The sequence below is a fragment of the Dicentrarchus labrax genome, unplaced genomic scaffold (assembly GCF_905237075.1).
Source record: "Dicentrarchus labrax unplaced genomic scaffold, dlabrax2021, whole genome shotgun sequence".
Lineage (NCBI taxonomy): Eukaryota > Metazoa > Chordata > Actinopteri > Moronidae > Dicentrarchus > Dicentrarchus labrax.
In genome coordinates, this window is record NW_026136707.1 from 22530013 (window position 1) to 22554577 (window position 24565).

General features: G+C 41.1%; 1 protein-coding gene across 21 annotated transcripts in view; it reads left to right on the forward strand.

The window, feature by feature from the left end:
• rims2a (regulating synaptic membrane exocytosis 2a) overlaps positions 1–24565 on the forward strand; it is a 141961-nt gene that overhangs the window by 17551 nt on the left and 99845 nt on the right. For 12 of the 21 annotated variants that reach the window (XM_051406255.1, XM_051406256.1, XM_051406248.1 and 9 more), the window contains exons 3-7: positions 4221–4253; positions 5144–5230; positions 9771–9981; positions 10666–10677; positions 22098–22390. In XM_051406255.1, the coding sequence (XP_051262215.1) occupies positions 4221–4253; positions 5144–5230; positions 9771–9981; positions 10666–10677; positions 22098–22390 (636 nt within the window). The remainder of the gene's footprint in view (positions 1–4220; positions 4254–5143; positions 5231–9770; positions 9982–10665; positions 10678–22097; positions 22391–24565) is intronic. The other 9 variants (XM_051406274.1, XM_051406276.1, XM_051406273.1 and 6 more) reach the window with 3 other exon arrangements.

Consider the following 24565-nt stretch of genomic DNA (forward strand, 5'->3'; position numbering starts at 1 on the left):
GTCCTGCTGTCTGTACAGAAGGAGCTGCATCAATTCAGCTCTCCTAAGGATGTCACTCCCATCAGAGTATAGAGAAACCCTCAACAAGAGAACTGCTGACTGGCTTGCTTTTACAAGGAGACCATGTATTTTGGCATCACAGCATGTACGTTTTGCTCTTTCTTTCCCGAAGGGGCAGAATCAGTGCTATCTTTATCTTAAAGGGCCAATGCATGAGCTTCAGGTAGATTTGAATTTGTCGACATGCTAAGCAGTGACAGCAATGATGTCCCTCTCCTCTTATTGCTGCTCACGCTAACTACACAGCTTTTGTGGGGTTACTGGTGAGTGCATCACCTCCTGTACAAATGAGTGACTTATCTTGTGGCTGGCAGGTATGAAACAGCATTATTGTTTCAAGTGCTTTTGTCTTACAATATCTATAATAATGTAATAAAGACTAAGAAAAACCTCAGACTAAGCCATTCAACTCATGTTGTTACATCTGCTTTTATGCATGTCAGCAACTACTGATTTTTGATGAGTCTTTTCTTTTTTAGAAGTGTTTTGAAATATTACAATCTCAGTTTCCCGGAGCCCAGAGTGTCAATTTTCCTATTTTGTCAGACCAAAGTCCAAAGATATTCAATTCGTAAACAAACCGAAAAACAGCAGGAAGTATTCACATTTAAAAAGCTGGTTCCAGCAGTGTTTGGTATTTTTGCTGTCAGCTGACTAACCGAGTCACTGACAAATCATTGAAGCTTTTGCTTATAGCCATAACCACATGCTACCTCCTGTCTGTCCTGGCCTTTAGCACCCACATTACTGCTGAGCATCCTGCCAGCTGGTTAATTGCAAGTGTAATAATAGTCCAGTTTCACTCATTTCATTTGCCCTCTCTCTCTTCATCTATCGGTTGCTGTTTTCTGTTGCGTCATTTTCCAAAAGACATTAAACCGCAGCACAGAAACTCCATCAAAATTGCTTTGTTATACATTCCCATATAGAGCTCCAGGAATCTAGATCTTAGAGGTTTATGCAGCACATCTGTCCACTAGAGAGCAGTGTAGCATCAGTCATTGTCAAGCCTGGCTGCTTCCCCATGCAAAGCCAGTGAAGCAGAGAAGGTTGAAACCCAAATACAGAACAAAATAACAACAGGGACTAAAAATAACAGCAGCATGTGGCTGATTAAGACTTAAGGCTGCCACTCTGACACAAATAGGAGAGAATCATATATCATGGAAGACATGGATGCTCTACAAAAACCTTTTCCTATCTCTGTACCAGTGTGGCTGTGTTTCTTTCTTATTTTGTGTGTGTGTTGTTGGGGTGTTCATGGGAAGCAGAGTGCAGTTTAAAGAGATGGAAAACAGAGACTGTATCTGCCCTGCAGGCCTCCTCAGCAGCCAGGATACTTAATACGTCACTTGTGACATTTTACACTCACTCATTTTACTGCCCCATGTCAAATAATACACTGTGTGCTCACACTCACACACTCACATATGCACACGTATGAGTACAGTACGCATAGACGGATACTCACACACACACACACTCTGTCCGGCAGCCGTCCAGGCAGGCAGGCAGGCAGGCAGGCAAGCAGGCTCGATCAGATAAATATGAGGCTTGTAATGCGACCACAGAGACTGGGCTGATGGGATCAATAAAGAACGGCGCTGCAGGTCATCGGGAGAACACAGCGAGAGGATAAATATGGACTGGCTCATCGGAAAACAGAGCAGCGAGACTGATGGGTACACAGGACTATATCTTCTCTCGTGTGTTCTCTCACCCATCTGACAGAGATCAGACAGACAGATTTCTCACTCTGGAGTGCTCTTTAGCTAAAGTAGACTGTTGGGCTGCTTTAGTGCTGTATTGTGAGGCTCTGCATGAGAGTTGTTTCAGCCTCAGTGTTTGTTTAGGAGTTGATAGCATCCACTTAGTGCACACTCTGGGATTAATCTGAAAGTACTGGATTTTTACTTGATGGAATATTATTTTCAGTGGACATTTTGTTCATTTTCCTTATCAGGCGCCTATTAGTTGTAGTCTTTGCGAACAGTTTTTAGCGGACAGTTTAGTATCATATGGTTTGGAAGCTGTTTCAGAGGCTTTTCAGTTCCAGCAACAATAAGGTTCTGGAAGAGAAATGTGTTCATTTTATTTAAAATTGCTGCTTTTAGCTTTTCAAAAGTGAAAAATTGCTTTTATACAATTGCAATTAGAATATGTTTGGTTTTGCACTGTTACCTGGATGCAACTGACTATGAGGATGTCACCTTGGGCCCTGGGAAGTTGCGATGTGCATTTCTCACCATTTTCTTGATAATCCGTTAATAATTAAAAGAAATCAATAGATTAACCAATAATGGTGATAATCATTAGTTGCAGCCCTACTATTACAACCTGAAGACTAGTGTCAGTATTATTTGAAGAATGTAAAAACCATCAAGTTTCAGTACCGCTCCTACAGAATGAGATTAGTAAATGTTGCTGTGTCTCGGTCACAAACAAAGTCCAATTAACACATTTCATTTCACACGGGCTATAAAAAGCTGAATATGGAATTTATATAAGTGGTGATGAGGTGTGTGAAATTATGACGTGTGATTCTCAGCTGCAACTGGTCTCTGCTCTGCTTAAGGTGACATCTGCTCCTAAACCAGGAGGGAGCAGCTGAACTGGCAGCTTCAGTTTTAGATGGTATACAGACGCTAGACACTTATGTGGTGGTTGCTGTGTGTCTGGGTGTTTGTCTGGTGTGTGTCTGGGTGTGTGTTTGAGTGATGGTTGTGCTGTCTCGGTTATTCTGGGTACACCTGTTTTATCTGTATCTTTATGTAATTCCACATTAATGCAATGTTTAATGTAAAGACTGCATGTTAAGCGTTGCTGTTTATGATGGATGTAACACTTTGGTGACTCCTACTTTTGTTTATTTCTGAGCCAATGTGGTCATTAGAGGAGAAGTCTACTTAGTAGATGTTATTGTAAGAAACAGTCGTAGTTTGTTATTTTCTTGCTTTTTGGCTCTGATTTAGTAGGTTTCAACACAGGTTATAAGTCCAGTCGTTTTACAATATTATCTGACAGTATTAATGTACACACAGTGGTGAATTCAGTATAATTTGTAGATAAAAGATATGATCAAATGCGTCATTTACCCTAATCACAAAAGACATGTTCTCACTTCCTCTAGTGATATTTTGCCATCTGGATAGTTTTGGTTTGATTTCCTCTGTTATTTCTGCTGCTGCACCAATACAATGAAGGGGAATTGAATTTTGTGTGTGGTGCCCACAGGATTAAAAAAGTCATATTTACAATGTCCAACACAAATAGAAAAAAGTTTTTCTAGGAATAGTTTCTTCTATAGAAAGTAGTTGACAATGGTCAACACTGAGATCTGCTGATTGTCCAGAGTAACCAGGACTTTGTTTGTGGACAGGACCTGTTGATGTTACGTTGTTTAAATCTTATGTTCAATGTTTCACAAAAGTGAGAAAATGTCTTTTTGTAATTCAGGTGAACTGACTTTGTTTAAAACTAAAAGTTAAGTGCAGCTAGCTATTTGGCTGATACGTTAATGGCCATGCTATCAGTTATAATGAAATCTAGTCAAGCATGTGTTGCTCGGCTTAGTTGATCTTTACACAGAATGAGCTACTGCTTCCCATCCTCACCTTATGATGCAGCTCAGTGTGCAAGTCAAGGCTCAAATGTCGCTCAGCTGGACTGCTCTGCACGCTGGTTACTCTGAACTTGTGCGTGGTGATGGAGGCCCCTGTTAATAATGCATTTCTCTTAGAAAAACTTCTAGGGCTGAATAAAAACTGGCAGTAGGGATGTGGACTGGCACTTTGGATCCACCCTCTTGTTGTAGAAAGCCATGCTAGTACCTACAACATAAGAGTGTTACTCACATGAAGGAGTTGTTTTTAAGTTTAAGTTGGTCCAAATCACTAACTTTATGTCATCTTTAAAGTCATTCTGAATGTTCATTTTTTTCATATTCTTTACCTCATTACCATTGTCATGTTCATCAAAGCATCATCTATAATATCCTGAATATTATTCATATTATAGTTGAAGTATTATTTATGTCATACACATCTTTGGTGACATCAGTTGTGTCAGTATTTTGTGTCTTTTAGATTGTTTTCCTCATCTCTTTGTGTTCTGTATGCACTGAGCTGTGCACACCTTTTTTTATTTTTTTTATGTTTTAGGATCAAAGAAGAACCAAAGCCTCAGCCGGCACAGTAAGTAAACTGCATTACCCAGAGTGCTCTAGGCTTTGACACTTCTTCCTGTCAGTCGGTGCTGTGTGCTTTATGTGGCTTTCTCCTCTTTTTCTGGGAGGAAAATGAAAGAAATGTCACTAATGTCATGGAAAGAAGCTGTGAATGCACGGTGGCATTTTATTTTTGATAAGCTTTTAATGATTAGTATTGACCAGATTGTTGAATTCTGTGCTGGACACTAAACCGCCGACTTCCATGACATCAATGACAGCGGCTTTTCCTTTCTACCAGCTTTGTTATAGCCGGGCCCCTGAACCCTTTCCCCTTGTCCCTGGTCTCTAACTGGCTGCCCATTCTCATCCAGTGTGTCATCTGCACTCTGATTGGCTTGTGCAGCCTTGTAATTCAATCACAAATATGAACTAGATGCACCTGCCCTGCTCTACTGTAGCTGCATTTTGACTAAATCCACCTGTAGGGCTAACCAGTCCAATAACCTGACCCCTACTGCACCACCAGGCTGGAATAAATGACACTCCTGTTACCCTCAGCTCAGCGTTTGATGCAGCTCTCATTTCCATTGGCTGTAGAGCTTTCCTGCTTCTTCTCTCCTCCCCTCTACTGTAAGTCTGTCTGTATCATCTTTCTTTCTTCTTCTATCTTTCTCTCTGTATTTCTGACACTGTGTCTGGTTGTCAATGTTCCACTAATCGCCGCTCTGCCCGTTGTCCTGGCCTTCTCCTCTCTCTGCGCTGGTTGTAGTGAATGTCCCTGCTATTGTTCACTTCTTAGAATCTGACCTGCCTCCTAAAAAAAAAAAAAAAAAAAAAAAACGCTTTCAGGACAGATTGTTTTCTCCCATGATGACTCACTGCGATGTTCCAGTCACACTTTGCTTATTTGAACAGGTGGTTTAGTGGGATCACTGAGCTGGTAAATAACGTCCTTCAGCCCCAGCAAAAGTCCCAAAATGACAAGGAGCCAGAGCCAGACGCGTAAGTAATAGTACAGACCCCTTTTGATCTCCTCCCAGCAGGCACAAACATACAGTGGTGACCCCAGCAGCTGGACGCACAGTATGTTTGACCCTAGTGGATATTAGACTCTCTCAGTGATTGTTGGAGCATACGAGGAGAGAGTGGTGGTGTGGGAGTGGTTTGCCACGATGGATTCTACCTTTATAAAGGACATAATGGTAATGGCTTTGTGAGCTGGTACCAGCACCAATATACTAAACTCAAAAGAAGTTGCCATACATGTTTATGTATTCCTTAGCCTTCATCTGGACCATTGTACTAAAATCTGTAACACAGGGCTATTGATTTTATGCTTTAAAAATTTATATCAAGTTCATTACATGTTGCTATATTCTATAATACTTCTTAATTCTTTAATTTTTACTTAAAACACCCACAAGTATAGCTTTCTGGCTTACGTTACATAAATTAGTGCTGCAAAACTAACCATGTGACCAACTAAGCTAGAGCTAACTAATGCAATATGGTTAGAGCTGGGAACTTTGGTTCAGGCTGTTCTATGAGATTTATCTACATAGTTATTTTAGTTTCATTTGTGGCCAATCCAAATCAAATCAGGGACCTTTACACTTTGGACACCAGGTGAATGCAGTTAACTACCAGGTAGAACAGAGAATCAAAAGCACTCAAGGGACCTCAGTTACCCGGTGCTGGTTGTACAAAGATACTGTATGATTAACTGGTCTGTAGAGTTAAACCAGTATAATGTATGTAGTGAAGAAGAGAAATATAAAGACTGATGCTAAAGCCTAGCTAGTGAAGAACCTTAGCCCAGACCACCTCAGACCTAAGACCTGTATTTAAACTTAAGCAGTCAGTGGTAGCTGCTGACCACTGACATAAAAAGAGGACAACCTGGTTTGGAAACTTCTAATCCCTTAAAATATGTTTATTTATTTTCTATTTCACTTTCATTTATTAGTTTTTCTGCTGGGGTGAATGGCAGTGAGTAGCTGTAGCTGTCAGTCATGTTGTGTAGTTTTAAGCAAGTTTAAAGCGGGAATAAGTCAGTCGGTTAATTGGAAGATGTTTTGACTTGTCATAGTAGGAATAGTACAGGTGTAACTAATTATACTGATATTGGCTCTGTGTCCCAGCAAGCCATACACGAGTCAGCATGACCACCACCAGGGCCTTGGAACATGCGAGTGGAATTTAACCATTAATGTTGTTAATTACACCTGAGCTTTTCCATGTCAAAATGTCTGCCATGAAAAAGGCCTCAGGGTTCCATCCCATTTAGTTTAGCTAGTTGCAGGGCCCTTGTATTATTAATGGTAGGTAGCTGGTATGGTCCTTAAGTGGAATGGAGCCATCGTTAATGTTATTAGCTGCACCTGTGCTTCTCTAGCTTTAACAAGTCACAATGTGTGCTATATGAAAGGTTGTTAAAGGAAGGCAGAGGGCTGTTATCGGCCACAGTGGCCCGTAGGAGACACATGTTGAAGTGAATGGAATTTAGCAACTTCATGTAAGTTTTAATTTACCCAATATACATAGCAAATGTGTCCTAATCAAACATTTTTATATGACTATACCTAAAAAGGTTTGCTCCATCTACAAACAGAAAATTATCATTCAACTGTGCAGCACTATGGAGCATTTAGCTAGCGTGTTTTAGCTTAATTTTGTTGGTTTTAAAGCCTGCAAACGTAGGATACTTTATATGGTTCAGAGTTAATGCTGGAGAAAGAATGCTGTTTTTAGCAAAAGAAAATTTAAAACCTGAAAATTATAAACCTAACGTTACTGTATGCTAAGTACTAGGAACCAAATAGCAGCTAGACAAAGCTAGTTACTAGCTAGCTTAGGTAAATAGCAGAGCAGCTAGCAAGCTAAAGTCAGATATTTTTCTAAACCAAAGCACAGAGGAGGATAAATATTGGATTTCTAATCTGTCAGTTGGCCAGAAACTCAACTCCAAATGAATGGTAATGTTGTTTTGTTTCTGTTGGATGTGTAAATAGACAATTGTTGGCTAACTTGCCAGCCATTTCAACTCGCTGTGTGTTTGTTAGCTTGTTGCGGAGGTTTTATTCTGCCAAGTTGCCAATAAATCAATTAAGGTAAAGTTAGCTTTAAAAAATATCACAACTTAATACAGAAACACAACATGAATCTCATCATTTCAAATAGTTTCAGATTAGAGGAATTGGAGGAAGGTGCTAGGTAATGTTGCTTTTAATGGATGCTACATATAACCTAAACATTATGCATTAAGGATGGTAGAGGAGTTCAAACTGAGCTCAGTTTGTGGCAGAAGTAGAATCCAGGAGCTTGTAGAGAGCTTGTAGTTCACCCTCGCTGTTGATATGCTGGCTCTGTCATATGTCCAAGACAGAGGCTCAGGTTACCGGCTGTGTGTGGCTGCTCTGGTGCGGCCCAGAGGTAAGAGAGCTCCGATACGCTAGCATGGGATGGGACAATGAGCAGCGTATGATTACTCGTCAGCAGTGTCACCTACATTTGACCGTGTTTGACCGAATAAGAATACCCCTCTGAATGGGTGCTGGGTACATGCTGCCACTATTCTTACTCCACATTTTCTTAGTTTTCCTCTTCATGCCTTACTCGGTCACTCATTCACAGTATTTAAATCTTCTGCATACCTGTCTATCTACTCTCTATTTAAACAGTTCTTTCTTGCTCTTCTGTATCTGTCGCAGTGTGCAGCTTAGAGTCTACACATTTGATGCAGTCAAACTCGTAGAACTCTCACCTGAGAAATATTTTTAAAATGTTTTTATAAACTCTATTTAGCCACCGAGAGGCGATAGGGTGTTAAAAGAAGTGACCTCATACAGAGGAAGGGAGAGGTAATCATTGGTTATCTTTAACAGCTCTTCTCAGTGACCTTGCCTGTCAATAGAGCAGTGGCCCTCAGTCCATGTAGTGGCCCGGGATCGAGCGCATGTCTCTGTAAACGTTTGAGTGTAAGGGGAGATTATGTGAGAATAAAACATGATTGTTTGTAGTCTTATTTCCTTGATCCTCGGAGACAGTGGCTTTACCACTTGTATCACAGTCTTCATCACGCTGTTATCAGGCCCTCTGTCAGTAAATGAGATTTGGTGGGATCTGTTAAACAAGGCTACATACTAATCTCTGCTTGGTAAACACACAAAGGCTGTGACACAATTAGCCCTTTAATCCCTCTGTGGGTACAATGAGGGGCATGCCAACGGCACACTATCTAATGTTTAGATGGCACAGAGACTTGCTCACACAGCCACACTCACACACAGTCTTCAGGTGGTGCGTGGCCATTACATTTGGGCTCTAAATGTCTGGTTGTGGCTAAAGGAAGCACGTTTATCTCAAACTCAGAGCTGTATGTGGTAAAAGGATAGCACTGCTCAATAATTCACAAGTGCTAATGAATGTTGCAGGGGATATGTGGGGCGAAACCAATTCTAATCGCCATATTATGAAGTCAGCCCAGTGTTTAGTTTCCAAGGAGACGCTCAATTGACATGTGTCATACAAAATGCATGCAGAGTCCATGCAGGTTTTTTCAGTGGCCTCTCAGGACTTGTTAGGAGTTAAGGATCTACTGTATAAGATCAGGTGCCATCTATAGGACACAAACAGTAACACAATAGACACTGTGCTGACAAACGCTGAATGAATGGTGGGCTCTACTGTGTCTGACCACCAATGATTTCCTATAAGTAATACAACAGAGAGATGATAATTGTGTGTATTGGCAATATTGCTATATAACTGTGTGGCCCTAGGGTGGCTCACCTTACAACTGTCCTGATATAGAAACACAGGTGCAAATGATTCATTAAACGCAGGGGAACCTGAGAAAGTGGAATTAAGTGATGTTCTTAAACTTGCAAAGCAAATTTGATACCCACACCCCCTGTTTTGGGAGAGGTGCAGTATCAAAGGATGTGCTCAGCTTTGAAGCTTCTGAGGTCATGGTGTCTGCTTTTCCTTTCAAAACCTCTCACACTGCACACGTCCGAGGTTGTATCAGTTAGTCAGTCAATAGAAGGAGCTTACTATGGAAGGTGTGACTTTGAGGCCAGGACTGAGCATGTATCAGACTGGTGGCAATAATAAGGACTGGATTCTGGTGCACAAAGATTGTTATCCAGGTTAGCCATAATTTGTCTGCCAGACTAAAAATAAATATACATCTATTGTTTATGCCAACACATAATAATAACATACATGTTACAGTAAATAGTTTGTGTGTAGTTGTTTAACTGGATAAAGTAAAACAGCAGTTTTTTTTAAATGAAATAAGGTTATGTTCTCTGTCCCTTGGCCAATGTTATTCTGATAAATGTGTATTTTAAAGCCATCTAAGTACAGGCATTGCAAATTAGCTTAGGCTATAAATACTGTGATGTGTGGTTTGTGCTATGTACTTGTCCCTATACAAATAAATATTAAATAAATCAGTAAATGAAACACAAACCATCTTTTTTATAGGTCACCAATCCTGTCTCTTTTCCTAACATCTGTCTTTCCCATTTTCTTACAGGAAGTTGCACCAGCAGTTTGAGTCTTATAAGGACCAGGTTAAGAAGATGGGGGAGGAGACTAAGCCGGTTCAGGACCAGAAGAGTGAAGCCCCAACCTGCGGGATATGCCACAAAACCAAGTTTGCCGATGGCTGTGGCCACCTCTGTTCATATTGCCAAACGAAATTCTGTGCTCGGTGCGGAGGACGAGTGTCTCTGCGGTCAAATAAGGTAACACTGACTCGCATGCTAGGTACTCTACATTTATAGAGACACACACACACACACACACACACACATACATACACACAAATGCAGATGTCCCACCCTCAGGCAAATTTCTCCCTATGCTACTATTTGAAATCCAAGGTTATGAAACATTGCAGTGAAATTATAATCTGGGAATTGAGCCAACAGTGTCTCTAATGGCAGCTAATGTTTTTCAGATTATCAACATCTACTCCAGTCTGCATGCCTTTATTCTAATTCTGTTCACTCTGATCTGCCGATTCACAGCTGCAGATTTCCTATTCATGTTTACTGTAATTTACAGTTGTTCTATATCACCACTGGAGGGAACTGTTCCTCCTTTTCTTTTTCCATAAAGGAAACTGATTGCTGCTTTTGTATAATGTGGCACTCCAGTGCCTAACTAACCTCTGTAAAATCCTCCCCACAGACTAAGCCAAAGCTTTTAGTATTAGACTGCTTAAATTTGAATCATGAGCTTGAGTGTTTTTATGCGATGCCATCCAATCCTTTGCTGTTGCTGCTGAGTATGTGACAGTACTACCAGGACCTACTAATGCCACTCACAATCTCTCTCTCCCTATCTTTCCTGTCCCCTCCCCCCCTCTGTCTCCCTCTTTCTTTCTTTCTTTCTGCTGCATTCCTGCTCTCATGGAATTGCAACAGGAGGACAAAGTGGTTAGCAAATCCTTTTTCTGAGTTTCTTGGTCTGAACACAAGAATTGTTCATAAAATGCTGTGATATGTATATATGCACATACAGCAGCCAACCATGTCAGTAAACAAACACGAAAAGTCCTCATATGTCTTGTCTGTGAGTCTACCATGTTTTACTGAAATAAACACTGAATAAAGTAAAACAAATACTTTTTTGATATAGTGCTTCTCAAACAGAGACATGATGAGGGTTGAAGGACAGAAGATGGATAGGATTGGAATTAAAATAATTTGGATAAAGCTTACACAAGACTGAAAGAATGAAACAGTTTCAGATTAAAGGAGCATTCCCCCGATTTTAAACATGAAGTTAAATTTACCAATCATGTGCAGACTGTGAAAACTGTTCCTCTGTGGCTCTAGAGGGAGCTTGACAAAGTTTTACTATTCCAGTTTTTGTTTTTGTTTTGTTTTCAATAGAGAATCTATATGGATTCAGTTACATGGGTGTTTACAGTGTAGTGAGGATATAATGAAAGACATCATCGTGTTGCATTATGGAAATTGTAGAATCCAGCATGTTTGGAGTCAGCTCTCTGCTGCAGAGATTTTGACCAGACCAGATTTTGACGTAGGTGCAATACTGACTGGAGTAAATTCAGTGTGAGTTTGTAATAATGCTTAGTCCTACAAGCAGTTGAGGGAAGTAGCTTTTCTAACCAGATTATTAGTAGAAAGGGTTTTAATCAATATAAAATCTCACACCTGATCCAAACTATCCCTATTCAATACTAACACGTAGTTCTACTATAAATATAATGTAGAATAATATAGATCAGAAAGGGAAAGCTATAATGACTGATTGCAGTATTGAATAGCCTTGGGGATTATCTATAGCTGTGTAACTAACTAAACAAATATAGCATCACAACGACAGCCAGATGAACACATCACAGGGGTCATATCATTGTCCTTGTGCATGTATAACATAGATTTCCCATAGTTGTCTTACCTAGAACCTCCTTGTGTTTAGCTGTTGACTACCACATAGTAACCAAGCAGTCTATAAGCCACACTGGAGGGAATTGTATGTTGGTATGTACTTTTTCTTAACCAAACAAGGGAGCAGCAGAACCACTGGGAGAGACCTCTGCCCTGCTGCTCCCTCCATTGCCAAGACCCCAGTTGTACAGGCTGCCATTGTTCACTGGTAGATAATAGCTGGGAGATCGGTTACCTTGTTGTACAGATGGCGTTGAGTAATAACAGTGGCAGCAGGCTGGCGATGGACAGTCGAAGCATTGGCAGAAAGGGATGTGCCACTGAGGCAATGCCCGCCATTTACCTGGTGGTGCCCTGGCCTCCTAGCACTCAAGGTCAGTTCTTCATATAGACCGTGGACACTGATGTTAATATAGTGTTACCCAAAACTTAATTGAATAACACTTCGTAATGTAAGGCATACTGAGATACACCTGCAAACCGCAAAGGAAAATGCAGGAGTAAACATTTGATATCAGTCCAGAGGAGTGTATGTGGCTCATTTGTCAGCACTTTGTCACTCCACTATCTCTGTGCTTGACAGTACTGCCATATTTCAAATATTTTTGCAGATGTCCCATTCAGAATGAGTTGAAAATCCAACAAATAGCTTATACGTAGTCTTGTCTTCACCAGGGGAGCAGAGCAGGCATTTATGGCAGGATACAGAAGTTCAGATGAAAGTGTCAGTCAGAGAAACAGAGTGTGCAAAAGAGGTGGCGAGGGCATTAGGGTGTTAAAAGAGGTAGGTTAGTTCACTAGTCATCCTGTCATATACACAGTCTGTTTTTTGTTTATCTGATAATAGAGTCCAGTGTGTCCAGGCTGACCAGGGCTATTAGGAGCCAACAGGGTCAGCAGGGGCCAGAGAAGACAGGGGCTGGCTTTTAGCTGAGACCAGATGAAAAGATTCTTTTTCAGTTCTGCAAGGAAGAGATGTGATTGAGCTGAAGTACAAGTTAACCAAGTGAACATCTGCGAGTAGTTCACAATCGACCTGATGTCAGCACAGGTGACTTGGATTGGTTGGATTTACTTGCAATCAGTTATTTTGCTATTCATTATCTTTCCATTGGTATTTCAGATTAACACATAATTAAATAAGCTTGTCTGGGCATTCTGATGAAGAGTACAACATACAGTATGTAGATGGTAGAATTGCAGAAGTGATACAGTATACACAGTAGCCCACTAGGACTATTGTGATATTGATTGCTGATTGTTTTTTGTGTCCATACTTGTAGTCACAGATGGAAAGAAGCTTTGATTACTCTGCCACAAACAACGGGGCCACATTTTGGTATACCCAACCAGCTTGTCTGAAAGCTTGTGTGTCAGTGAAAGAGGTGGTGGTGGTGAAATCTGCCCTTTTTCCATCCGTCTACTCTTTCCCTCTCTCACAGATGGTGACAGCAGTGGCGAGAGAGATCTTGTTCTGTGAAACGCCATTGAATATTTACAAGTCTCTATGTCTGGGGCAGCTAGCAGAGCTATGGTACACTGGAATATGATATAGAGGGACTGAGAGTTAAACAGCTGGTAAAGGAATGTAACAGTACTGCTTAATAACCATGTTTAGCTGAGTCTACTACTCATTTGATGTGCAGCCACAATGAATCTTTATGCCTTATCACAACAAGCTGAATAATAAATATTAAAAAAATCAACACAGGTAAAATACCTGTGTTGATAATAATCACTGCTACTTCATGGTGCCAGGTAGCTTAGCCTTTACAGGAGATACATAAAGAACAAAGTACAGAGTGACGTTTTGGGGTTAAAAATATAAAATGTCTTTGATATAGATACATTTTGTGTCAGTGTTGTAAAGTCTTCAGAATCCCTGCTTGTAGCGGTGGAGCTCCCCTCCATTTCCTCTGATGTGGCTTCAAAAGGGCCTGAGGAATCAACAGTCTCCGGGGAGGAAGTCATTTGTGATTAAAGCAACTCTTGATGTTACATGTGCTTCGTGGCCCTTCAACATTTCTGCTATAAAATTGAAGGGGAAGCACTACAGTACAGTAAACTGCATTTTAATAAATAGAATGTTGTAGTGAGGTAAACAGATTTGTGAGTCTCTAAACAGCACTACAGAAAGCATTATCATCATCAGATACCATATGCTGTAACCTGTTGGACAAATATTTTACATTATTATTCCTTTTGAGAATAGAAATTCGTAATTATTCAAATGTGTTAAACATGTCTTAATTTTAACTAACTGTTGTACTAGCAATGATAATGTATCCCATGCATGTGATGTGAAGGTATCTTTGTAGCAATGGAGGGTTAACAGCCAGTCAGAAACCTGCAGAATATCATTAAATGTGTTATAATGTGTTGAGCAGTGATGGAAAATCACAGAAGAAGTTAATTTTCAGCTCCACAAAATGCTGCTGGAAGCTGTGGCGCGCACCATTTGCATCTTTGCTGCAGGGCTTGAAAACATATAGCTAAGTATACATTTTCCTCAGTTGTATTTGAGATTTTTATGTTTCCAGAAAGATGCACGTCTCTGCAATTTCCAAATTAGCTGTACACAGACTTTTACAGGGTGCTGTTGCTACATTGTTAGCTGTATTTTCCCTGATACTAAACTAAATGCTGCATAGGGGAAAGATGATGGGCATTACTTGGAAATGCTGTTTTCAGATGATAAGTTGGGGGTTTGATTTGGTTAAACAATACCCCCACCCCTATTTCTAATAGGTTCCTAAATGGATATGCTTATTGTGTGACATCCTAACAGAGTGCCCGTTTGTTAGGGATTTAAAAGCTATAATTATCATCGTCATATCGTCGTGAATTTTCTGACATCGAAGTATTTCAAGTCGTGTTAGCCCACATCTACAAGACAGTCATTCCCACGGCACGTGAACGCAGCATATTTCCTTACACATTTTGTAACCTCTGTCCCAATGATGACTTCATGGTCCTGCAGTTGTCTGACAACATGAATGAGACATCGATGGCAGCAGCTGTGTTGTGTGTTTACTTGAAGCCCAAGAAATGCTCACAGCACAGACTGAGTCGGAAATGACAGAGTGTGCCTGTTAACACCAACACAGGAAAAAGCAGTGGCAGTCGGTGTTCCTGCGTAGCCGCGTTTCTCCGTGTGTCTATTGGACTGTGGGATCAGAGCTGGGACGCGCCGCATATGTAATGAGCTCTCATCAACTCCGGCAGAGCTCTGACTCTCTATCACAGATGAACTAATACAGCGGTGGTGGGAAACGTAACGTGATTTGACGCGTTATTGCTTGGCTCACATGTTCTGTTCCCCCCCGTAGACCCACTGACATTGAGTCCGGGGGATTGTTTGCACGGTTTGATGGATCCAGCGTAACGATTCAAGATTGGAATCCGTTATTCTTTTAAATGAATCGGCGTCTTTGGATGCTGTAATTGCTTCGTTGATAGGAGGAGAGGGGGAAACTGCGTTGGTTTTATTGGATCCGATGTGATCAGTGGAGTCCCTGGTGTAACCTTCACGGTGTTTTCAGCAGCCGCTGTCCGGCAGGGCAGGCAGCCTGTTGTCTGGACTTGGAGCTGTCCGCGGTGCTGAAGGTCGGCAGTTTTCTTCGCTTTTCAGGAGCAGGAGCTGCGGACGGTCGTCACCACCTTATCAGGACTTAAACACGGCGATCTTTCTGCACAGACACAGTGTTTTCCCTCAGCGGCACCATGGGTAAGCTGAGTGAACATGAGGCTGTGACTGCATCGCGTTTTTCCTCACCGGTCATGTTGTTTGCCAGAAATGTGACCATTTCAGACCTCTCTGCTGTAATTCCTTTCACAAAACCTGTCCATACACCATTCCAGTCGCATACGCCCTTTAGAGGAGAGAGCACCTGTCAATTCAATCTTTTCATCGCAGTATTTTACCGACATTTAATTTTGCTTCCAAAGATTTCACACACTGTATGTTGCCAGTGAGCGCGCGTCATGTCTGTTCACATTTTTTAACGCGTTTATTTATGTCTGAGACAGGCTGAGGGGGGCGTGTGGGTCTGACAGACATTTCTCTGTAAAACCACATTTTAGATTTCTACAGTATTTACCTCCTCTTCCTCGTGTGTCAGAACTTCAAACAAGGAACATAAATATTCATCAAGTCTATTATTATTACTGGCGCGCACACTAAAATTAGAAGCTCATTAAAATGCAATTCACCACGTGCAGCCTGTGTTGAAGCATGTGAATGTAGGCGCTCTCCTTTCATTCTCATTGGCCGCCAAATAAATCACACCAAAATGCCCTGTAAACTTTTAATTCTGTAGAACTGCCTCAAAAGACCAATTTCATTTACAGATTAAATGGGACAAAAAAAAAAAACCCAAAGACAATACATATTAATTTATTAATTTGATTTGTGCGTATTACAGTATGCATCTATGATGTGGAAAACGTGGCTAGAGGAAAAATCTATGCAGGAACATACACTGAGTGATATCCTGCTCCTTAAAATCATTGTAAGAGACTAAAATGCATATTCATAGATAGTTTCTCTTGTCTCTTATACATTATTCATTGACCTGTAAATGTATGGTAATGTCTGTCATTGCAGCCCATCACACTTGTTTAGCCTCCAGCCGTGGCAATGATTGGCTCTGGAGTGTATTAGATAGTATCCTTATTGATGCCTGTATGCTTAAGCTGGACTCGGTCCAGACTGGGATGTTCTGAGGAACACTCCACTCCTCTAACAATGAGTCTTTAATGAGTGGTTCAGTTCACCTCAGTTCAGGTGAAGGAGAGAAACACCAAAGCAATATGATACCTATGACAGGTCATTTACTGCCACATCAATATTGCAGCATCTCTAGTCTTTAATTTAGGTCTTTTTGAAGATGCCTTTTTGCCTTATTGCAGTTTCATTATTATACTGTATGCATCTTAGGCCACTGGCCCACCAGGATGCCCACGTCATTTCTTTTAACTCTGAATAAAATGAATGCGGCAGTAATGACAATCACTACAAAGTCCCCTCTAAACAGCCTCCTTTGAAATCAAGAGGATCATTTTAGCAATTATATTACATGTACTGTTATGAATGAATGTAAAATGAATGAATGTAAAAATGAAGCTGGCTTTCCATTTGAGCATACTGTTATATGCCTGTAAGGATACTGCTGATTCACTCTGGAGCCCCTGTTAAGTAACGTTGTAGTGCAGTTTAATGGCCACAAGAGAGAGCTCAGTGCTCTCTCTTACTGCAAATCTAGCTTTTGTGTGTGTGTGTGTGTGTGTGTGTGTGTGTGTGTGTGTGTGTGTGTGTGTATGACTCCCCCAAGAAAAATTGTCAATGGGTCAGGCAAAATGGGAACATGTTAAGTACGTTGCTGATTGATACATGTTATTTTCTACATAGTTATGTGTAGTATATATACTGTATAAGGTAAGGCTATTCAGCACAAAGTAAGGTGTTTTTTTTTAAATCTAAATCACATCATCTTTATGAGACAGGCCATATGGCACACATCATTTTGGAATAGATAGTCTGTCCTTCAGTGGCATCCTTGGCTTGTGTATTCATTTGCTATTCTCACTCTTATAAGCAGACGCACATTTTTTGTAAGATTATATTTGCTGGTATCACTGAAAACACTGTTGGTCTGAAGAGAAAGTATTAGAAAGGAAATTATTTATTGATCCCATGGCACTGGGTGTTTGTTTCCCTTAATTCAATGCCTCAGTAAACAGCCTATAGCACATTTAATAGAGTATATATCTTCCTGGTGTTTGCAACGTGTGGTAGTGCTAGGTTTTTAGCTTTCTATTTTTAGCTGCAGGTTCAATGACTATGAAATGTGCAAACACAGGGAGAAATGGCCCTGCTCGAGGGCCGCAGCCCCCAACCCCCTGCCTGCGCTCAGCCGTGAAGAGTTAAGCTGAAGGGAGGTGCGTGTGTGTAGTGTGTGTGTGTGTGTGTGTGTGTGTGTGTGTGTGTGGTGTGTGTGTGTGTGTGAATGTGGAGAGTCTTGGGCAGAATGGCTGCAGTGAAAGTGAACATACCTCTGGCTGTTACAGCTGCTTGACCTGTGTGTGTATCACTGTGCATACATGCATCTGTTGTGGAGTGTTTGTGTCTATGTAGTCTGTGAGGGAATGAGCGGTATTACAGTTAACCATCAGTGTGAGTTCAGCTCACACTGTCTTTGGGCTGCATCCCTAGATGGACTGTTAGCAGCCTCATGCTGTGTGATGTCTCTTCCAGTGTGACTAAAGACAGAAAAAAGTGTAATGAATGAAACAAGATGTTTCTGTTACTGCCACACTCTGGGAAGCAGCATGAGTAAATTTTTCCTTGAATTATGTCTGTTTTTAAGGTCTGAGAGATTGGAGAATGTGTACAGTCATTTAGAATAATGTCACATAAATCTAAATCTCATTTCAACCCTGAAGTTGTTAGCTTAGGCTGCTCTTTCCTACTAATAAAAACCATATAGCTCATATTCCACATGCTTCTCTATCAGTTGATAAAACTCTTTAAAACCTCTTGGGCCCATCCCTTCAAATCCCTTTGGATAATCTCAAAATGCACTGTCATCAAGCTCAAAACAAGGCTGTGTTTATTCTGCAGTTCATGTAATGTTTTGGACATATGAGGATTCAGCCCTGCAGTGACATTTTCCTTCCTTTTTGCTCTTCCTGCCTAATGCACTGTATAAACATCCATTTTCATTCTGACTCTGTTCCAAAGTGCAAATCAGATCCAAGTATTGATGTCTGAGGCTCAGTGTGCTCAACATTTACTGGACCCATGCACGTTTTTGTTGTCCGTTTTTTTGTTGTTGTGTTTTTTTTCTTTTTCGAATACCAATGTGCAATTAGGTATTCACCGCTGAGATAAAAGAGCTCGACATGTGGAGTGCAAGGGCTGAGAACGTGGTTAATTATTATTGGCAGGCTGGAGAGGTTCATAGAAACTGACTCTATGTTAATTGCAGTTTGGAGGGGTAAATATGTAGGTCATGGGTGTGGTTTTCTGTGAAGGAAATGGGCCGTTTCAGAGAGAGAAGGGCAGATTTCAGTAAATAACCACACGTGAAACATAATCCTTTGGGCTGTTATTGCCTTTTTTGGCAGTGACAGCTGAAGAGTGACAGGAAAAGTTATTTTTTATTAGGATAATGTGAGAATGTATAAGTAGAATCCTCCAACTAATAACGTCCATGTGAAAACAAAATAGGCATGTTATTTTCACCCATTAGCTTTATTATTGATTGTGGAAACTAGAACAGATTGGATGACGTGTAGGATTCATCCATTGCTGAGTTAAGAAATCTTTTTGTGGAACAAAATTTTTTTTAAGAGTTGGGAACTGAATTCAGATTTTTGGATTTCCTCTCGCAAGCACTTACATTTCTGTATTACTCCTTGGTATGCACACCATCTTCTGTCTTTTTGTGTTTTACTCCACGCTTTGCTGCATTGTTTAAAATGATTTTAATTTGAAAACTGACCACTATTTCCTGAAGATTTGTTTTTATTTGCCCTCTGCATGTGATAATTCCATTTTAAAATAAATTCCTCAGACTAATTTTCACATATAATGTCAACCAAATTACAGTTTTGATTTTTGACAGCATGCACACTTATACATGTGTAAGTATATATATGTGTGCAACTTTCAGGTACAGGAAGTGATGTGTGGTTGATTAGCAGGAAAGACTGGCCTTGGTGGCTCCCGGGTCTTAGCTGATGACTCACGGTTCACTGCAGAGCTCTCACCATTACCCCAGTTAAAGAGGCAGCCATGGCCTCACTGGATACCCTCCTGTGGGACACATAAAGCACAGTTTGTAGCCTCCATGCTTCCATTGTGTGTCAACACAGTTATAGCCTATCTGTAACATTGATAGCTGGCTATAAATGCCTCATGTGTCAATATCACATTGGCCAGCAGATGCTGCCTGTGGTGTGGCTTTTTTTGCCCTACATTTGAAATGTAACTACAAAATGTCATTTCTAGATTTTTGACACATCCAAATGTGGCTGTATGAAGTAAGTACTGTTCAAAGTGATTTTTGCTGTGTTTCTATGCTCTAATGCAGACGTAGGAAGCACAGAACTCACTATTCTGCTTGTTTCAGTGGTACTACATCCTTAAGAGGAAAGTGCTGCACATTCCTACAGTACTAATCCATGACAGAGATGGCGACCTTAACGCCTATTTCCTGTCTACTTTTTTCCCCCAAAACATGCAATATCTAATTACCATTCAAAGTGTCAGTCTTCATTATCTTGTACACCTCCATTTCTTTTGTGTTGCATTGCCATTGCCTACTTTTTCCTTCTGTATTGTGTTATGTCAGTGTGACAAGCCAATAACCTGACACAAAATGGCTGTGGTTGAAAGCTTTGAATCATAATATGCTGTGAGCTTCACCTGTAAATGTTAACAGGTGTGGTTACTGCCTTTTCCAAATGTCAGTTTCATTTTCCTATTCCTAGTCCATGCACACAGAAACAGAGAGATACACCCTGTTCAGGACAAGATGGATATTGAAATCACAAGTAACTACCAAACACACTGTACTTGTTGATGCTATATCACAGTACTAGTCTGAGAGGATGTAGACAGCTGCCAGCTGGGAGCTTCACAAGGAGGGTGTAATGGCGTTGCGGTTCATGAAATCCCTCCCAGATTTTGCACAAGCACCCTTCTCTGATCAACCAGTAAGTCTTCAGCTCAGTGACAAGGACATGATCTCTCACTGACTTCCCACCCATGAACACTGACATGTTTGAGCTGGCCAGCGACACTAAAGGCTGGGGACTGAATCTTGACTTGTGTAATTGGACAACTGCTTCTTCTACTCCACCCAGGCACCCCATAAAAAAAGTGTATTTTTATCTGTGTTCTAGTGAAAAGACTTTACATGGCGTGATACAGGTTGTCGACCCCTGTGATCATTGGTTGGATTTCTCCACAGCGGTTACTACTCTGTATCACCCTGTGCTGCAGGTCTAGCCAGCCACTGAGATAAGCAGTTGTGGTTTAGGCTATGGTTACAAATCCATCCTTTGAACCTCTGCAGCCAGTAACTGCACAGATCAACACAGTTTAAGTGAATTCAGTTAATCTAGAAAGAACATATCAGTCAATTTTTATTTGATTCAGTGCTTACTGAAAAAAAGGCAAGCTATAGACCAACTGATGGTGGGTGAGGCAGCATTCAGATCCCGCTCACACTAATAACAGTAATGCACTGACTCAGCACTGGGATTGTAAAGGCGGGGAGTGGGGCGGGGGTGGGGAGGTGGGCTGCAGTAGCTCTTGGCCGCCCTACTGGCCGTCTGGCCCGTCAATCACTTGGCAAGCTCCTAGTCCTCTCAGGCACACTATAAGTTGCTCAGCGTTAACGAGACAGGTGTGGTCACCTGAGCAGACCTGAGTGAGATTCACGTTTCAGTGTAACAGATATCGATTTATGCCGTTTATACGAATAAAACGACTTGAGACAGAATGCTGAGCTTAAACCATGTAGTGTGTGTGTTTGTCTGTGTACATGTGTGTTTATAGTGATCGGGGCTCTTGTCTGCTCCTGGATTTATGAGGCCAATGTGGTGAGCTGGCTGCTGGGGCTGCAGTACAGAGCAGATAAAGGCACAGCATCATAGAGGAGTAAAAACCTCCACTCTCAAGTCCTTGTACAGCAAAACAGAAGGGAAATATTGCTATTCTATACTCTATACTCTCTTACCAAAGTGCATTGCCTGCAATTGCATTATCTCCACTTACTGAACCTTCATAAAAACGTGAGTAATCTCTGCAATAATCAGTCATGTAGGCTCTGCACTGTTGCAGTTTGCTAACCAGAAACGAGAGTTTAAAAGTAATGTACAGCATCATAATGAATAAGAAAAATGAGTTGATGTGCAATATGGAAACCTTAGTACATTTGATCAGCACTAAGAGATCTACCACTAAGAGTACTAAAAGGGGTTATTTGGACTGAGACTCAAAATGTATGATAATAAAAATAATAAACTGAACCCATGTGATGTCACCTTTCAATACTATAATATTATATGATAAAGGCTGCTGTATGTGTAAAATATTTCATCATTCACCTCATCAACATGAATTTTTAATAAGATTCATGAATAAAGTCGCTGTGGGGTGAAAACTCAAAACTCCAAGTTTGTGGATTTCTTTTAGAGTTTAAACTCATTTTCAAATCTAATTATTTATACCTTGTTTCTGAAAAGTTGACATTTTGGATGTTAAACGATTTTCACCCAGCAACAGCGATTTGCTTCACAGTTATGTTACAGCTTTATATAACACAAACACCCAAATCACTCCATTAGAGCTCATCATAGGTTATATAAGGTAACCTCAGCCCAGCAATCCTTCCAAACTATTAACACCTCCCTTTTCTTCCCTGCAGGTTATGTGGGTATGCAACTTGTGCCGAAAACAACAAGAAATCCTCACCAAATCGGGGGCGTGGTTCTACGGCTCGGGGCCTGGTCAGGTGCGGGGCGTGTTTGAGGGCGGGCCGCAGGGAAAGAAGGCCAAACTGCAGGACCCGTCCCTGTACCCCTACCAGGGAGCCTCAGGGGACTTGACACCAGCGTCAGACAGAAGCAGACCTCACGGCGGGCTCCTGCCCAGACAGGCGTCCCTTGACAACGGTTCAGGACTGAGGTACTCGGTACCCGGTGACGCACCCATAGACAGGTCAGTTCTATTTGAGAAAAAAAGCATACACCTACTATATGCTCCACGTGAGCTATACTGAGTTGTTTTTATTATTCTGATTGTTTGATCAGCAAAGTTGCATATGATGTGACTTCATGAAGGTGCATGGATGTAACTGCATAAGAGCATTTTAGCATTAGCACTGAGATATGTGGCCGTTGTATAAGTAGTGCAGAAAAGTGATTCAGTCTGGCATAAGAGCAATGTCTCCTAGCAAGCCAGTCAAGGTCCCATATAAAACGGCTTGTACATGGAGCCCATGAGGCCTATAAAGGAGACAGAGACACAGATACTGTATCTGGCACTAACTCAGCAATTCTACAACAGTCATCCACCCACTCACTTTCTCTTCTTCACACACACACACACACACACACACACACACACACACACACACACACACTCATACAGCACACAGCACATATCAACACAGATGGTTTGAGCTAGGATGGGGTGCTAGAAGGTGAAGGGTGTTTGCAAGAATTTAAACTTTCTCTTTTAGAGAAACTGCATTTAAACAACTAAACAACTGTTTTGTCATCAGGAATATTTGTAGGCCAGTTCAGCCACTGCAAGGCTTGAAAATGAAACATTATTAAGATGCTTTTGGAGTAGAAAAGCGAGAACAGGCCTAATTGCAATTCAGAACACTGTGTTCCATGCACTAAATGCCCCCTCTGAGTAGCACACTCTCAGATGCTGACATCACGGACATGCTGTGCTTGGGAATCTTATATCCGGTTGCCTGTTTCTTGATACTGTTGTCAAATAAGGTAGTTACTTTGATGTCCACATGGGGGCTCCTTCTTCTTTCTTCTTCCAAAGGAAGCAAGAGAAGCTCATAGTCAGTATCTACACACTCTATAGAAGTGTATTTCCACAGCACAAAGGCAGAAAGCCATTTCAGAAAACATCTTTCATGTCCATGTTTGTTCCTTCTCTGATCTAAGGTAACTTGACATTTGTTCAATGCAAACTTAGACTAGATGTGACTTTTATGCGGACATAACCAGCAAGTTAATTGTTAAGCCTTTCTCCCAGAATGTCTAAAATTGTTTTCAGTTTTGGAAGAACAAACCTGTGATCTGTAAAGTTAAGTGACTACGGTCATATTGGCAGTGGTAAAACTCTGGAAGGGAACATGCCCCCTATTTCTCTCTTGTGTTACAGTAAGGCTGTGATATCAGGTTTTGTTTTCCATAACCCTTGGTCCGTCGCAGCAAGTAGAGCCCACGGGCTAACAGATGTCTTTGTCTCTCTGCTGGTCCTCTCTGCCACTGAAATCAGACTTCCCAATTGGAAGATTGAAAATGTAGGCTATGTGGTATACCATCCAGTAGAGAGCAAACCCAGCAGATAACCTGAATCCAAGGGGAGGGTGGCTCTGAGTTAGCACCAAGTCATATATATATATATATATATATATATATATATATATATATATATATATAACATTTTGTACAAGCACCTACACATGTACGGGAGGTGCAGTGGGAAAGGAAGTGAATTTGACTAAATACCAATCCAGCCCATGCCTCTGTTCCTATTCTCTGCTGACCTTGTAAATGTATACTTGGAGGGCCACTTGCCACACTCTTCTAACACGGGGACAAACCAGCATGTACAAGCCTGTGCCCACAATGTGTTTGGAGACACAACTCATTAGTTCTGTGTCCTCTCTAGGCCACTGCAACCTTGTATTTACTTATTATTATATTCAGAACTTGGAAAAATGGAGGGGTCCTGGGGGAAAATGGTTTGGTTTAATTGCCTGGTATTTTTCTCCAAATGGATGTTTTGATGAATATATCCAACATGCGCCCTGATAGCTTACCTGGTACAGTACCAATGCTGAGGCCTTGCTGCAGTAGTCATGGGTTTGACTCCACCCTTTGCTGTGTGTCATCCCCTCTCTCTCCACCTTTTCCTGTCACTCTTCAGCTTTCCCTATCAATTAAAGGCAATAACCCCCCAACCCCTCTGAAAAGAAAGAAACAAATATCCAAATAACCTGCCCATTACCTATCAGCAGTGTTGTAATGAAGCTGCTGTGCTACTGTGACACATACTCAGAAACACTCCAAAATTGGCACATTTTTCTCTCCTGTCTTGGTAACATTTTGTTCCTGTGCTATCTTTGGTAAATCTCTCATC